This window comes from Neophocaena asiaeorientalis, unplaced genomic scaffold (genome assembly GCF_003031525.2).
Source record: "Neophocaena asiaeorientalis asiaeorientalis breed wild unplaced genomic scaffold, Neophocaena_asiaeorientalis_V1.1 scaffold72, whole genome shotgun sequence".
Classification (NCBI taxonomy): Eukaryota; Metazoa; Chordata; class Mammalia; order Artiodactyla; family Phocoenidae; genus Neophocaena; species Neophocaena asiaeorientalis.
The window spans coordinates 13,316,580-13,334,786 of NW_020185336.1; the positions used below are offsets into that span (position 1 = coordinate 13,316,580).

Consider the following 18,207-nt stretch of genomic DNA (forward strand, 5'->3'; position numbering starts at 1 on the left):
GGACGCGCAGGCTCAGCAGCCATGGCTAATGGGCCCAGCCACTCCGCGGCATGTGGGATCTTCCCGGACCGGGGCACAAACCCGTGTCCCCTGCATCAGCAGGCGGACTCTCAACCACTGCTCCACCACGGAAGCCCGGATGTGTCTTTTTGAATTATGGCTTTCTCTGTGTATATGCCCGGTAGTGGGATTACTGGGTTATATGGTAATTCTATTTTTAGTTTTTAAGTAACCTCCATACTGTTCTCTATAGTGGCTCTATCAATTTACATCCCCACCAACAGTGCAAGAGAGTTCCCTTTTCTTCACACCATCTCCAGCATTTGTTGTTCATAGATTTTCTGTTGATGACCCTTCTATCTGGTGTGAGGTGATACCTCATTGTAGTTTTGATTTGCATTTCTCTAATAATTAGTGATGTTGAGCAGCTTTTCATGCCTCTTGGCCATCTATATGTCTTCTTTGGAGAAATGTCTATTTAGGTCTTCTGCCCATTTTTGGATTGGGTTGTTTGCTTTTGTAATATTGATCTGCACGAGCTGTTTATATATTTTGGAGATTAATCCTTTGTTGGGTGATTCATTTGCAAATATTTTCTCCCATTCTGAGGGTTGTCTTTTCATCTTGTTTATAGTTTCCTTTGCTTTGCAAAAGCTTTTAAGTTTCATTAGGTCCCATTTGTTTACTTTTATTTCTGCCCCTATTGAGATGAACATATGGTTTTTATTCTTCAGTTTGTTAACATGGTGTATCACATTGATTGATTTGTGTATATTGAAGAATCCTTGCATCCCTGGGATAAATCCCACTTGATCATGGTGTATGATCCTTTTCATGTGTTGTTGGATTCTGTTTGCTAGTATTTTGTTGAGGATTTTGCATCTATATTCATCAGTGATATTGGTCTGGTATTTTCTTTTTTTGTAGTACGTTTGTCTGGTTTTGGTATCAGGGTGATGGTGGCCTCATAGAATGAGTTTGGGAGTGTTCCTTCCTCTGAAATTTTTTGGAAGAGTTTGAGAAGGATGGGTGTTAGCTCTTCTCTAAATGTTTGAAAGAATTCACCTGTGAAGCCATCTGGTCCTGGACTTTTGTTTGTTGGAAGATTTTTCGTCACAGTTTCAATTTCATTACTTGTGATTGGTCTGTTCATATTTTCTATTTCTTCCTGGTTCAATCTTGGAAGGTTATACCTTTCTAAGAATTCATCCATTTCTTCCAGGTCGTCCATTTTATTGGCATGGAGTTGCTTGTAGTAGTCTCTAATGATGCTTTTGTATTTCTGTGGTGTCCGTTGTAACTTCTTCTCTTTCATTTCTAATTTTATTGATTTGAGTCCTTTCCCTCTTTTTCTTGATGAGTTCTCCCAGACTCATTCTAATCAATAATTTTATCTCAACTTTTTTCTTTTTCGTTTGGTCCAAAAGTTTCCAACAACAACAAAAAAGCAGGTGTGGATTTCCTCTCTGATCACTTTGGATATAATAATGAGCTAATGGATAGGCCTGAAGGAAGGGAAGAGAAAACCTGAAAGTTTGATAGTCCCATCCTTAGGAATAGTTGATTGCGTGTATTTTGATGTGAATTCAAATGAATACTCTATCACCATGTACTTGAAGACCTAATTCCTCTCACTATGAAGACATCTTTAAGAACAGATCTCAGAAGAATCTTAGAGATCATTCAAGAGATGCTCTGACCTGAAATGCAATTCTTGGCTTCATTAGCTGATGGTTGGGTGACTTAGGGCATGCAGCCTGACCCGTCTGTGAGGGCTCAAAAGAGCTTTGGAGAGAAATCAAGATCATTTACTGGGAAAAACATAGCATGGTTAGTGATTGTTAGTTCATTCTAAAAGCAGAGAAAGAGAGAGATTCTAGTGTTTTTAAGCCAGAAGCCTTAGTGATCTGCTCATCCAGCAGTGTCTACCAACACCTCAACTGAGCTTAGTTATTAGCTATTAGCAAGGGCTTTTGAGTTAGTGAGATCAGAGTTCACCATACTTGGCCAGCTGTATGACCTTGGGCAGATTATTGGTTTCTCCTGAATCTTGGTTACTTCAGTGAGGATAATGAGCTCCACGTCTTAATGTTTTTATGGTGACATTTAGATAACGTCTGTAAAGTGCTGTTTTATTCTGATTAAAGCCTCATTTCCTAGTTCCAAAGGTTGAACTAAGAATTTCCTCTAATCTAACAAGCTCCAATACAATTATCAGATGGGAGTCAAAAAGCAAGCCTTGTTTTCATTCCCCACTTCTGAACCCACTGCGGAGGAAGGACACTACCCAGGGAAGGTTATTGCTTTCACCACTCCAGATTCCATATAAAGTTGATCGATGCTGATGGGGAGGGCTGGGCACTGTGTAGTCGCTGTCAAGGCCCCAAAGAGCAAAGGAGGGATAGCAAGTTTGTAAGGAATATAGCAGCCTGGAGTACAGGTCTCGTGACAGTGAGATGCTGGAGGATTCCTTCTCTGGAGGTAACTAGGGGTAGCTACGTGTGCGTAAGGGACCCACCAGACCTCTCATATACCCTCAAATCAGTCACTGTCTTACAATTCAAAAATAGCATTTATACCTAAATTTAAACTACTACATTAAGTTGCATCATCTTGTTTTTAACTTAAGACCTACAAGCTTCACAAATTTAGGAGATTAGTGGTCAAAGAGAAAAACTCACGCTAACCTAGCCTTTGTTGGGGCCCCTAGCCCTTTCAGAGGGAATATTCTTTTCCAAAGACCACAATTAATAAAAGTGGTTAACACTAACCACACCTATCAAAATCATCATTTGAGGTTAAGGCAGGTAATTTCAATCTACATAACTCTGTAAAAAGAAATACAGGGCTTCCCTGGTGGCGCAGTGGTTGAGAGTCCGCCTGTCGATGCAGGGGACACGGGTTCGTGCCCCGGTCTGGGAAGATCCCACATGCCGCGGAGCGGCTAGGCCCGTGAGCCATGGCCGCTGAGCCTGCGCGTCCGGAGCCTGTGCTCCGCAACGGAAGAGGCCACAATAGTGACAGGCCCGCGTACCGCAAAAAAAAAAAAAATAAGTACATGTTTATTTTCAAGCTACATAACTCTTAGTACACATTGTGTATATAAATGTGAATATCTATATACATAATATTAGTTTTTTGTAATTTCTCAAGGTAAAAATTCAAACTGTACAAAAAGATATAAAGTGTAATAAATGAAAGTTTGTTTTCCTCCTCCTGTGTGTGTGTGTGTATGCATACATATATATGTGTTATATAGAGAGAGACTCTCATTTATTTTAACACAATTTTAAAACAACATGCCAGATTATTTTACCATTTGATCTTGTGACAATTTTACATATACTTACTTAGAGGTCTGTGTCATGCTTTTTAGTGCTTACATACTATTCTATGTGTGAATACACTCTACTTTTAAAAACATGTCTTCTATGGCTAACATTTAGGTTTTTATGATTTTTTTGCTGTCATATGCAATATTGCAGTGAATATTCTTGTATGTACATTTATATATACATATCTGATATAGGTATATTTCTAGGGTAAATTTCTTCAGGTAGAATGGTTTGGTTAAAATTTATGTCTGTTTTATTTTGATTGTTTTTACCTAATTACCTCCAGAAATATAAAACCAACTTACACTCATACCAACATATGTACCCTCACTAGTACGGGGTATTTTCAAATGTTTTGATCTAATCAATGAAAGTAGTATCATATTTTAAGTTATATTTCTTTATGTAGGAAAGAGACTGAAGTTCTTTTCATGTGTTCAGTGTACATTCTTGTTCCTTTTTCTTTTTCCTAACTTTTTATTTTTTTGCCATATCGGTGGGTGAAGAGGTAGGTTGTTCATCTTTTTCTTATTACTTCATTAGTGGTCTTTGAATATGAAGAACGTTAAGCCCAGGTCACTTATGTGACAATATTTTCTTTTTCTGTCATTTGCATTTTTGTATTTTTTTCTCCCAGATAAATATTTAAACTTTTTATGTAGTCAAATTAATCAGTCTTTTCATAGCTTCTGAACATTTTGGCATGCTACATTAAAATTATAGCCATGGGCTTCCCTGGTGGCGCAGTGGTTGAGAGTCCGCCTGCCGATGCAGGGGACACGGGTTCGTCCCCCGGTCCAGGAAGATCCCACATGCCGCGGAGTGGCTGGGCCCGTGAGCCATGGCCACTGAGCCTGCGCGTCCGGAGCCTGTGCTCCGCAACGGGAGAGGCCACAACAGTGAGAGGCCCACGTACTGCATTTAAAAAAAAAAAAAAAAAAAACTTTAGCCATAGTTTCTGCCAGTGCTAGTATAAATATATGTATATATGTAAGAAATACATAAGGATATATCTATATAATTTTGCCTTTAAATATCTTCATCTGCAATTTATTTTTGTATAAGAAATCAAATAGAGATCTACCTTTTTCCCCCAATCGGCCAGCTAAGTTTCCCAACATTGTTTACTGAATAATCACTCTTTTTCCATTGATTTGAAATGTTTCCAGTTATATATATATTTTTTTTTTTTTTTTAAACTGCGCCACCAGGGAAGTCCCCCTGTTAAATATTAATTATCAATATATAGAGGTTGATTTGTGGACTCTTATTTCTTTGATCTGTGCTAGAACCAAACATTTTTAATTTCTGCAGTTTTATAATGTTTTAATATCTATTTTAAAAAGGTTAATTCTCCTTCTTTATTCTTTCTTTTAACATTTTTTTCTGAGAGATTTTTGAATATTAAGTTTTCCAAATCACTTTCATATCATTTTGTCAAGTTAACATTGGTGTTCACTCTTCCTTCCAACATGGTTTCCAGCAACATCTGGAAGCCCAAAGTGCATACTCCCTTTGGGTGAAGTCTGGCCATTACCGGGCAGTCCATTTGTGTTTCTCTTCCTCCCCTTGAAACCTCCTTATTCACTTTTTCATTCAGTAAATAGTTTTGAACTCCTCTGAGGTGCAAAGCTCTGTGCTGGGGCCTCTGAGGACAACAAAAGTGGGGAAGACATGATCTCTGCCTGAAATGAAGCAGATGCTTCATTTTGGCTTCCGTCACATCTGCAGCCATCTCTGGGGAAGGGTTTCTGTTCTTGATGCAGTCAGTATGCATCGCTTTAATGAGAAACGTTATGAATACAAAATATTTTCAAAGAGTGAAGGATAATTTTTCATCAACCCATTTCTGAGGCTACAGAAATGATACAGGAGAGGTTCAAGTCCTTCCCTTACTTTCTTCTAAAGCAACCTATATTATTCCTTCCTTTATATGACAGAAGGAAAAGTCTTAAAAAGTTTTTTTTTAAATACAAATAATTGCCTGGAGCTCCTTTTGGGAGAAACATATTTACTGTTATCAGGTCTCTAATATGACTCTCAAGAAAATAGACCACAACATAAAAGTAGTGTTTTGTGGGCTACTTTGTAAACTACTCTGGGGGTATGTGAAGTGTCAGTCAATCCCTTTTCCAGAAGGATCACAGACGCCCACATTTACAAGAAACCATTAGTTGCCTTATCACTATGCAGTTCTGCAGCAACCAGCAGCACATTCAGGATTTTCTGAGCAAATATATTCATTTCCTTTTTAACGTCTCCGCTGAAACTAGATTAGTGCAGCTTGAGCCACCGCCCTGGCATGAAGACCGCGTGCTGTGGCTGCTGCTTGCAGGTGCCGCTGCTGGGATCGGCCAGGTGTAGCTGCCCAGACACTCACCTGTGTCCCATGGGTTGGTCAGAAGCTCTCGGTTCTGAGCAGGCAGCGCTGGTTCCGGGGGTGACTGCTCCGTGTCCCATGATGTTGTTCTGTGACCCCGTACAAAGTAAAGCTTGACTGCTTGAAGCCACCTTCTCCCAGCAGGCAGTCACTTTCCCTTTCCCAGAAGGAGAGTGAGCTCCATAATCTCATCATCTGTACCATTAAAATAACCTTCTTCTTGTATGCAAAATGTGATCATGACTTTTTTCAACGTCTGTTGCCCTTTAGTCTCACAGGGGGTTTTGATTGATTACTAATTGTGTTCATTGATGTAGCACTTCTTACATACGTGTATGATCCCATGCACTGATTATCAGAGCAGTTTGGTGAAATAGGATCCATATAAAGTCATCTTTATCTTTTGTTCTTCCCCCAGTGTATTAGGCTGAACCATATGAAACTGCAATCCTCATAGTAGCCCAAGCTAAGAGGAATCTGCCCCCGTTACCAACATCACCACTGATTTAACTTGCAGATCTGCTGTTAGCCCCACAATGCAACTTCTCCTTTCCCACAAGCTCCTAAATGGCCATGACTGACACAGATTTCCTTTTCATCTCCATCTGGGCCTTTTTGTCACCTCCCTCTTCATACTTATGAGGCCAATTGAAACTTTTCTGCTGTTGTTGTATCGCCACTGATGGGTCTCCTTGGACTACCAATGAAAAGAAATACCTATCTATCATTCTGTGATATATGTAAGTCACATCATTATGCTGTACACCTTAAATTTATACAGTGCTGTATGTCAATTATAGCTCAGTAAAAGTCAAAGAAAAAATGCAAAAGAAAAGAAAAAAGAAAAGAAATACCTATCCGAAACCAGGCAATTGCAACAGTTGCCAAACTAGTCAACATAACGAGAAGGATAGGTTGGCTAAGTTTTCTAAATAGTATTACTTCCTTTTAAATAAATTATGTAAAAACAGTTATAATAGAACCCATTAATTTGGATTCCACTAGTCAGATAATTTAGACAAAGCCTGCATTTTGTTTTTAACTAAATATTGATATATAATTATAATTTAGTTATAAGAAGTAACCTGTAAATAAGTAGTTTAACACAACTGGAGGAGTTATCACTTAAGAGAAAAAGAAAACTCAAGGGGGCCTTAAAATCTCCTACCAATAACTAAAATGCTGAGTAAAAATCCTGTCATTAAAGCAGAAACTCAATGAAATTCACAAACCAAAACCTTGATAATCTAGAGTTACCATGTGAAGTTAGAAAAGCAAACATGTCTTTTGAAAAACAGTCTCCAGTTTGTTTTCCTTGATCTAAGAATGTCATTTCTTTACTTGCATCCATCGTTCCTAGTGAGTGAGATTTTGGTGTACGATCTATGTTAACGAAATATTGCAGAATGTTGTTTTCTTTTAGTGAAGGCGACTAAAATGTTTGACTTTTTAATGTAAGTTTGCACCACATTTTGTAGAGGAAATTTAAAAAAAGATTCTGCCCATACTCCTGCACTCTGCAATGTGCCCTATGATAGTGACATTGAGGGAAGTTCTTATTGCCTGTTTGAGCCTCAGATGCCTCATCTATAAAATGGGGATAATCGTAACCTACTTTGTAGTGTTGATGTGATAATCTAAAGTTCATAAGTTAGTGACTCACATAAAGTAAGGGATGAGTAAGCATTCATTCTCTTTCCTTTCCGTTTATGGCCTTTTCTGAACATATTCCTTTGCTGCCATTGACTGCTCTTTGAAGCCTAAAATCGGAGCTTAGTCGGATTAATTGCTGGTCTTCTGTCCAATAAAAGTGGGCTGCAGAGCTTGCCTTATTCTCTCAACCAACATATTTGAAGACCTTCTGTTTACAAGACACGGTACAAGGTACCTTAGAGCAAAGTTAAGTTGTCATCTCTGAGACATAATTTCAAAAGCTCCTTGTTCTGCCAAAGTGCTGATAATGTACACATTATCCAGTGTTCTGGATTAGGGCACTGAAAACCATAATTCTAAAAAAAAAAGAAAAAACTCATGTTATGGGGGGGTGTCTGCTAACAACATCACACCCAGTTAGCATAAACCTTGATCAATTAACCAACCACTCTAGAAGAACTTGAAATCATGGAACAAAGAATAGATTTTGATGGGAGCGAGAGTGTCTTTCTTTCAACGAAGTTGAGGTTCTGCTATGTTCTAGGCACTGCCCAGGCGTATCTACTTGGAGACATAGCCTGGACCCTGCTAGGCTGGGTGGGGGCCCTGGCTAAGAGCTCTGGACATGTTTGGTGAAGGGGGTGGAGGAGAAGAAAGCATCTGCAAGAAAGTGAGGGGCTATCCTGTAAAGATACATGTTGCCTACAAGACCTTTTTGTCTAGGGCAACCTCACGAGGGGGCTCTTTACCTATCCACCCTGGGAAATCTGGGAAAGTAATCAAGAAAGAGCTTTGTTCCTTCTACGTTGTGGAAAAGTGCATCGTCACGTCATTGCAAACTCAGTGGAAAGAAACAAGCTCACATCCATTGGGAGTGATATGTGTCTCTGGACATTCCACTTTTACTTAGCCCACTTAATGCAACTATTAAAATACCAGATTTACATCAGGTTTAACATTCACTTGTCTGATCTGGAAGGGCTGACATTTGGAGTTCGTACCACTGCACAGCCCCATGTGGTAGCCACTAGTTAACATGTGGGTATCTGCCTTTAAATTAATTAAAGTGAAATAAAACTTTAAACATTTAAAAATTAAATGATAAGTTCAGTTCTTCCGTCTGGCCAGGCACATTTCAAGTGCTCCATAACCACATGTGGCTAGTGGCTACCATACTGGACAGCAGCCATACAGAATATCCATCATTGCAGAAAGTTCTCTTGCACAACACTGGTTTTATTTGTGCCATTACTATGCTTGTATGCTATGCTATACTATGGCATCTTAGTAATTCTCCAATATAACCCTGAAGGGTTCATTCCTATTTTGCCGATGAGGATAGAATCTCAGAAAAGTTAAGCAGCTCTCCTCTCACATTGTTGCCACTGACAGGTGGTCAGTGTCCAGTGAATGGACAGCTAAGCTAGTTAGGAAGTGAGAGGCACAGGACTGACCACAAAGCTCAAAAGTTCCAACAATAACCACGTTCTGTTCCAGTATTAATGCATTTAAAAGTCAAACATTTATAAACTCTCCCTTCTCCTTGCTGTAATTTAATGACATATCTAAATACTAAAGGTACTCATAAGAAGAGAAGTATATTTTAGTTTTAAAAGGACAAGATAAGTAAGTGGATCCCTGGATCTCGTGGTAGGTTTGGAGAGTGACTGCAAATAGGCAAAAGGGTTTTTTTTTTTTTCCTGAAGTGGTAGAAATATTCTAATATTAGATTGTTATGTGAATTGTATCCTGTAAATTTATTAAAAATTTATTGAATCATAATTTAAATTATGTGAATTTTATGGTATGTAAATTATACCTCAATAAAGCTGTTTAAAAAAAAAGAACAAGATGTAAATCCTAAAACTCTAGGGCAGCCAAAAATTGAATGCTGAAGAGCTGCCAAAAACTTTAATGAGTGAGTCAAATATTATTTGCTGGCAATTCCTGAATTTTCCTCATGATGGTAAATGAAATGATGTTCCATCTCAAATCAAACACTGGGAAACTCTGTGAGGTATGTGTTATTATCTCCATTTCAAAGGGGGAGGAAATTGAGACTCAGAAAGTTAAAATTAGTTGCCCAAGACACACAGCCAGTAAGAACTAGAAGCAGTGTCAAACCCAATACTTCCTGACCCCAAAGTCCACGGCCACTCTCCCATTCATGTCATGGCCTCTCTCTCCAGGCAGGAAAAGAAACTTTTCCATTGTTTGACTTGAGATCACTTTCCTTCTTCTAGGACAACAGTAAACTAATTGACTTTTTCAATGTTTCTATAACGTTTGTATTTTATACTCAAGAAGATTTACGAAAGGTGTGAGGCTGGAATCTGTTTTCAATATTGAGTAAAAGGGGGAAAAATCTGGGCCTCATGTTAATAGAAAGACATGTATGTGTTTCTTTTGATATTCGCTAGGATGCATTATTTTATACATACATATGTAATGTTATATATATATAAAAAGACTTGCAGCGGGCTTCCCTGGTGGCGCAGTAGTTGAGAGTGTACTCAACTACACACAGTGACAGGCCCGTGTACCGCAAAAAAAAAAAAAGACTTGCAGCAATTGTTTCCATTTTTTCCCCCCAATTTAGTTGTTTCTTTGGAGACTCAAAGATGTGACCTGCAATGGTTTCTGCTTAGGAACTTTTGAGGGACTAGCCTCTGTCGTGCATCTTACAGAAAGATTAACAGCCCAGGTTTGGCTCACTTGATGAGTTGGGTGCCTTGCTCTTTGCCCATTTTATGAAGTGGAATTTTGGAAAACAAAAAGCTGACGGGGCTGCAGTTTTTAGCTTTGGCCAGAGCTAGTAACCTTTATATCTTTAGTTCTGTCCTCTTAGCATCTAGCATTATTCCCTTCTTGCAGTTTCCCTCTTCCTGATCATAAAGGTATAACCAGACCTCTGGGCAGTACCCCCGACCCTCCAGTCCTACTAAGCCTGCTGCAGCCCCACTTCCCTTCCCCATCCTCCCTCTAGTCCGGCCCAGGCAGTCTCTGGAGCACAGGCTCTGGACGCGCAGGCTCAACGGCCATGGCTCAGGGGCCTAGCTGCTCCGTGGCATGTGGGATCTTCCCAGACCGGGGCATGAACCCGTGTCCCCTGCATCGGCAGGCGGACTCTCAACCACTGCGCCACCAGGGAAGCCCAGGGTAGCTCTTTTTTAAGCAATGAATGCATCTATAAAATAGTCACCCTGTACTTATTTATTTTGTAGGTCCAGATTTTTCCCCAGTAGATTTGCACAGATGAGTTTGGTTATAATTTGGTTAGCAAATACATTTCCTCTGTAAAGGGCACTTTCAAAAGCACTGCATAAAGTGCATGGATTTGGACACACTGCAGTTATGAAACTTACAGCATAATCATTTTGCAATATATAAATGTATCAAATCAACACATTGTACACCTTAAACTTGCACAGTGTTATATGTCAATTATATCTCAATAAAGCTGGGGAAAAAAACTTACCGTGTTTTCTATGCAGCAAATACAATAAAAAAGGATACTGTACATTTCAAGATGGGCAACTTACTTGCATATGTAAGTAAGCTGAAAAATGATTAGAATCTCTTAACTCTTTTTTTTAAAATCAAGTTAGAAATACCAGCACTAGGAAATAGAAATGAGAATGGCTATTTATTGTGTGCCTACTATGTGCCAGGTCCTAGAGTAAATACTTCATCAAGTCCAGCTCAATGTAGGGTTTGAAACTGCTGGCTCTACGGTTGGATTACCCGTGTTTGAATCCCAGCTTACCCACTGCTCTAAGGATTCAGTGAGATAAGGTGTGCAAAGCATCTAGCCCCACGCTGGTGTGACAGCCAGGGCTCAATAATCAGGGATTCATTATATCCTATTCCATTTAATTCTGTGAAGTAAACCACATCCCCATTTTACAGAAGAGGAGACTGAGTCTTAGAGTGGTCTAGGAACTTGTATAAAGTCTTCAAAAGTGGGTTGCAGAGTTAGAATTTAGAACCAGGGTTCTACTGGGCATTCTGATAAAACTCTAACCAGGAATTATTGTTCTAGGCTGCCAGGAAAATCTGTGCTGGGATTTTTTTTATGGTGGGAAAGACTACCCCAGCTAAAATGACACCCTCTACTGAGACAAAGCTACCCATACAGGCAGCAAATTCACAAATAATGTATAAACAAACAAACCCTAACATTTCTAAGTTTAGAAAAATCTTTCAAAGTGCCCGCTTCAGCAGTCAGCCATTCTTAGAGTTATTTTTTTGCAGTGTGTGGCAAATTCTCAGCTATATGGATAAGCATACGCCTTTTAGAATCTGTACCTGGTTTATGAAACATGCCAAATCCACCAGTCTTATCAATACGTCTGCTGTGGAAATAGCTACACAAATATCAACTTCTCATGCCAGCTTAAGGAAATTGTAAGGGTGATGTTCTTTTAGCAAGCAGAAAGCAAGCTTCTGGGGTGTTTGTTTTTGTTTTTAACTTTTCAACTGCTGTGGTTTTCACCTCTTCTTATGGCATGAGCACCAAGTGATGTCCACTGCCCGAAATTCCTTGGCCACATGAGTCAGGCTGGATTTCATTATTGTTCAAATAGTCCTTCTAGGAATGGGCTTCAGTTGAGGACATCCTTGTTCAATGGCGTTGACAATGGAACTGAAAATCATTTTACTAATTCAGGTTTCTGATTTGCTGTGTTGAAATCTTAAATTGATCATCTGTAATCCAAGATATGGGTAGGAGTTACTCTTGTAATAGGCTAAATCTCTTACTCCTTTAAAAATCTGTATATAAAACAGAGAATGGAATGAAATTTCAGTTCCGCAAGTTGATATGGGCTTAATATAAAGATAGCACAAAACAAGAAGAATTGGGGCTGAACATCACATAATTTTCATTGCAGTTTACTTTCTAGCACTTAATCTAGTCAAAATATTTCCCTTCCTAACATTGCTACCTTCCGAATTACTCAGATGCTTAACTATATTCTGCCATCTAAATTTATGTCTGCAATAAGGCATAGAGCGTATTTATCAAATTCTATGCAAATGAGAAGAACCCACTCCAGGATGCTGTTAGATGTGATGATTTAAGAAGCTCCACATCACCTCATTCAAGCTACTCCGGGTTTTCCTTTCCAGGGTTCAGCGGATTCCTACACGAGCAGGCCGTCTGACTCCGATGTCTCTCTGGAAGAGGATCGGGAAGCAATTCGGCAAGAGAGAGAGCAGCAGGCGGCCATCCAGCTTGAGAGAGCAAAGGTGAAGTTCTTGCCCCTCTTGGGTTCCAAAGTGGCATGTTGCTCAGCAGGTATCAGCTGCTCTTCCCCAGCCTCAGATTTCTCTGGAGTAATCATTTTATGATCATTCTGATAAGGCACCAGATTGCAAGGCTCCATGATCTGTTCACCCCTGATAGTAACATTCTCAGGGAGCCATATCCTGAGACACGGACCCCTTCACCTACCTTTTGTGTTTGGTTTGCTGGTGAAAATTCTTGGTCATCTTCTAACTTAGCAATTGTGCCCCATATCCAGCTTGCCCCTCCAACTGTCGTTAGAGGGCCTCCCAAGGAACCAGCGTGCTTGCCCCGTTCTCCAAGACAGCAGCTTTCATGCAGGCCACACGTGCATAACTGGTCAGTGGGTCTCCCTGTTGGTGTCTCTGTTCTTCCCTCTTGGTGTCAATCTCCCACCTCAAGTTCACCGTTCAGAGCTTTGAACAACGATTAGCATTTCAGCAAAGATGAGCAATGAAAGGCTTTGCCGCAAGAGACCTTCAGATATTCCACAGGGAGGGGCCCCCATAGGAATCCCTGCCCATAGGAGGCAACAAAGAACAAATTGCATTTTTGAATGTTAGAACTGAGTCACTAGAGATCTCCCATGCTATGTCTTTCAGACTTTTTTTTTTTTTTAAGTACAGACCCCTTTTGTCAAATGAAATTTTATGCACAGTAACAGATATAACATGTTCCTGGTCAGCCTCTCCTCCTTTGCCCTTCACGATAGACTCCTAAAGCATATTGATCTAGTCTTTCTAATTTTTAGGAGAAAAAAAAAGGAAGCTCAGATAAAGTGAACTCCTTCCCTTTTCTATTTTTATTTTATTTATTTACTTATTTACTTACTTATTTATTTTTTTAGTTTTTATTTCTTTGCGGTACGCGGGCCTCTCACTGTTGTGGCCTCTCCCGTTGCAGAGCACAGGCTCCGGACGCGCAGGCCCAGCGGCCATGGCTCACGGGCCCAGCCGCTCCACAGCATGTGGGATCCTCCCGGACCGGGGCACGAACCCGTGTCCCCTGCATTGGCAGGCAGACTCTCAACCACTGCACCACCAGGGAAGCCCCCCTTTTCTATTTTTACAGTAAAATGTTTAAAAGAGCGGGAAGAAGAGGATGAGGCAGGTTCACAAGGTGTCTTCCTTTGCTTCCACACCCGTGCTACCTGTGCTGGTTGGCGGAAGGGGGTTGGAGCAGCACCTGGGAAAGGACATCAGTGAGACTCTAACTCGGATCCTGCCTCAGTGCTGTTGCTCCCAGGCATGGTCCCAGCACGAATAAATGAGCCCATAACAGAGCAGCCCGGGATTGCTGGAAACTGGTGTTCTTACTTGTGGCTAAATTTTGTTTTAGGTTTCTCTCAGAGTCTATTTTGTGGCTATTGTGGTCACCCAAATGTCAGCAACAGCGCTGTTAGCTTAGGCTGGTGGCTTACTTAACCTCTGCCAAGCTGCACCAGCCCGAGAGCACTTTGCTGCGGAGGAATCTGTCTAAGAAAAGTTTCAGAAGCAGCTTTTGTTAGCTAGGGAGAAGGTGATGAGTGAGCAGCTCCGCCCTTCCTGTCTACTGGGACCTGGGCTTTCTTTTCCCTGGCAGGACAAGGTATTCTATTAAGTGGGATCCTGCAGGTTTTCAGGCCTAAGGCTATTTCAAAAATATTTATTTTAACCCTCCACCACCTTTTTATTTAAGACCCAGCACACATTTCCTGTATGCCAAGGTGGAGGCGTCTGTTACCATTTAAAATAATAAACATGAGTTTTATGACTAGAGGCCAAAGCAGACTGCCCCTCCCGCCTTTCCATCCCTTCCCCCCAAATTTTAGGGCACGATTCTTTGGGATGTTGGAAAGTACGACAGGAGGGGGAACATGGTCGGGCTGATAGGACTGAATCCTCTTCAGAGCCCTTTCTGCAGATTTCTCACTGCTGCCTGGAAATGTAGAACCCAGTTGAGATCCCTCTTTGGAAAGTGATTTCCCTTACTGCCTGGTACTATCCATTATCTGGTTCTACATTTCAGTGTGAAAAATCCTCTTCTGTCTTCCTCCCTCCATCCTTATTCCATGGTTCTGTTCCCAGTCCAAACCTGTAGCATTTGCTGTGAAGACGAATGTGAGCTACTGTGGTGCCTTGGATGAGGATGTGCCTGTTCCAAGCACGGCCATCTCCTTTGACGCCAAGGACTTTCTACACATTAAAGAGGTAAATGTACGGCACTCTGTATCCCCTAACCTGCTACAAGGCCAAGGCCAGGAATCAGCTCTGAGCCAAACTAAATGGAGAGAAGCCCTGAGGAGCTGCCAATGTGTTACCTCATTTAATTGGCTAAGCCTTCCAAATCCATTCCTTCTCAGCGAGATTTGGAAGCCTGAGATCATTGCTTACATTATCACACATTTAAAACATTGAATCACAATCATCAGAGGATCGATTTAGGATAGACCTGTGGTCCTCTGGTCACCTTTTAATCACCTACCATGGTAGATCCATTGACATAGATCAATGGATCCAATTTAGGGAAATGTGAGTTCGGTGGCATGGCTCCTACCCAGAAGGCACCATTTACAAGGGATGTTGTAATTATAAACATCTGGATTATTGTCCCGTGGACCTTGACCGCCAAACCAACACTACAGAGTATAATAATTAAATTGTTAAAGTTAAGAGAAGGGCAGAGGACTTTGGGAAATAGAAACCTTGAGGGATTGAGCACTTGAGGCCTCGCATCTTGAAAGATGGAATAGTGACATCAGAAACTTTCATTTACTCAACCTGGGTGTATTGAAATCCTCCTTTATGTCAGACATTGTGCTGGGCATTTGGGGATCAGAGCTGAAGGTCCACTGTCCCCTCGGCCAGGGAGCTCAGAGTCTGGTGGGGGAGACAGACTAGTGCATAGTTTCTGCATGGGTTGAGAAGTTCTGTTACAGTAAAATTGAATGGGTGTTGTGGGAGCCCAAAGAAAGAGCAGGAGGGACCATCCGGCTCAGGAGGAGGAGGGTGGGGGGCTGGAAAGCTCTTCAGAAGTGGTGAAGCCTGAGTTCAGGCTGGGGTGAGGGGTGGCAGTTTCAGGTGGAAGGGACAGCCAGGGGCAATGAGCACAGCACCGCTGGAGGGTGGTAAGCGGGGAGTGGTACAGGGGATGGGCCACATCAGAGAGGCAGGGGCCAGATGAGAAAGGATCTCGTAGGCCATGGCAAGGAGGCTGGACTCGATCACCAGGCAGTGGGCTGGAGAGGAATTTTAAATAAAGGATGGATGTGACCAGCCTCGTATCTTAGCATGGTGACTCTGATCGTCGAGGGAGTATTGCAGAGGCTGGGGAGACATGGTAAGTCTAGACAGTGGCTGAAGCAGAGATGATAGAAAGAGGGAGCAGCTTGGAGAGAGAGTTAAGAGGCAAATAGACCAGATTGGAAGATTTCACATGGCGGCGGGGGCGGGGGGGGATAGTGGAGAAAGTGAGATGAAGAGAAATGAAGGATGGAGGGCAGTTTTTCTAGCTCACCTGAAAGGGCAGAGGGTGGTGTCAGCTATCAAAATAAAGAAGGCTGAGAGGGGAGAAGATTTGTGACAGGGGTGATGTGATTATAAATTTGCTGTTAGGTGCACTGTGTCTGGGGCACTGGGAACCTCCCATGGAGTTACTCAATGGGCCTCTCCCCACATAATGTGGAGGCCAGAGGAGAGGAGTTGCAGTTTGCTCTTCCTAAGTGCTTTGAGTTGAAAAGGACAGGTTTTACCCAGGAGAAGGCAGAATAGAGTTGAGGGAGTGTTTTTAAAAGTTTATTTGCTTTTTTTTGTTTTTTTAGGATGGGAAAGATTTATATATGTTTTCCATGCTGAGCTGTTGAACCCAGTGATATATATGGGAAGGAAAAGACCTAACTGATAGAATGAGGGGCTGGAGTAGAGGGAAGGAGATAGCATCCGGAATATTGGCACAAAAAGTAGGCCGAGTCAGGAGGAAAGTCTTGCCTTCCTTGAACTTCCCTGTTCTGCACAGGATTTTCCAGTGGGGCTGGAGGCATACATCGGAGGACATTCCTACTTGATAGTCTCCATTGGCTCTGCTGGAAAGGAGCCGTTAGAAATTGGATCTTAGAAAACAGAGAGTGGATATATAATGGTGGATACATGTCATTACACATTTGTCAAAACCCGTAGAAGGTACAACATGACTCTGGGTGAGAATGATGCGTCATTGTAGGTTCATCGTTGTAACAAATGTACCACTCTAGTGTGGGATGTTGATAGTGGGGGAGGTTATGCATGTGTGGAGGCAGGGGTATATGGGAACTCTCTGTACTTTTCCCACAATTCTGCTATGAACCTAGAACTGCTCTTAAAAATAAAGTTTACTAATTAAAAAACATTTTGAAAAAAGAAAAAGGAGAGTGTAAGGGTGGAACAATAAAGTGAAACCCGACCCTGAGGAGCCTGAGGAATGTGATCAACATAAACCTGTCACTTAATGTCACTGAGACACCAGCACTTACCCTCTGGCCCAAAACAAGATGTGCACAGTTAATATATAACAATTTGAAAATCACTGTCTTTCAAAACTGTGCATTCTACAATAGCATTAATGACACCAAAACATGTACATTTAAAAATTTTTTAACTATATGATAGCAAGTAGGTCAAACACTGATGTGTCTACAGATGTCTCACTGTCTTTGCATTGTGCCCATGTGAACTGGGTGAAATTCTACATTTGTTCCTTTGTTCCATTCAAGATATAGTTCTTGAGCATTTAGTGTGTGCTAATGTTGGCAGATATTGTCTGACAGATGTTGTCTGACAGCTGTAAACAAAGACAGAGTACCTTCCCTCATGGACTTAAATTCTAGTGGGGAGACAGATAATGAAAAAATAAATCATTACAAATTGTGAATGCTTTGTGTAAAAAATGAACTGGTTGCTGGGAATCTTAAAATATAGGGATGAGGAGGTTATATACTTTTAAATATAGGGGTGATCAGAGAAGCCTTTCTGAGTATGTGACCATTAAGCAGGGTAGCCAGCCTTAAAAAAAAAAAAAGAAGAAAGAAGAAACCTTCTAGGGAGAGGAAACAGCATGTGTAAAGGCCCTGTGGTAGGACAAAATAAGTTGGCACAATCAATCAACTGGAAGAAGGTCATATGCCTGGAACGCAGTGAGCCAGTAGCAGGAAACAGAGTTGTAGAAGTAAGCAGGGCACAGGTCAAGTGGGACCTTAAGGTGACGGCAAGACTTCATATTTTATTCTAAGTATAATAAGATGGCACTGAAGACTTTAAAAGCAGAGGAGTGGGATGAATTTATTATTTGAAGGCTATTCTGATTGTTGTAGAGACAGTGGATTGGAGTGGGATAAGTACGGAATCAGGGAGACTGTTAGAACCATTTTAGATGAGAGATAATGGGACTGAGCTGGCCTGGTGTCAGTGAGATGGAAAGAAGTAGACACCTTTGACATATATTGTGGAAGTTCAATGATCTGTGCTGCTGATGGACCACATGTAGGAACTAAGATTGAGGGAGAAATCCAAGATGATCAAGGAAATCAAGCTTTATGAATT

At 41.2% G+C, this 18,207-nt stretch overlaps 1 protein-coding gene across 1 annotated transcript in view; it reads left to right on the plus strand.

Moving 5' to 3' along the window:
- Positions 1 to 18,207, plus strand: part of CACNB4 (calcium voltage-gated channel auxiliary subunit beta 4) — a 144,885-nt gene that overhangs the window by 74,496 nt on the left and 52,182 nt on the right. Inside the window, exons 3-4 of the mRNA XM_024735950.1 lie at positions 12,499 to 12,618; positions 14,722 to 14,844. Coding sequence (XP_024591718.1) covers positions 12,499 to 12,618; positions 14,722 to 14,844 — 243 coding nt within the window. The remainder of the gene's footprint in view (positions 1 to 12,498; positions 12,619 to 14,721; positions 14,845 to 18,207) is intronic.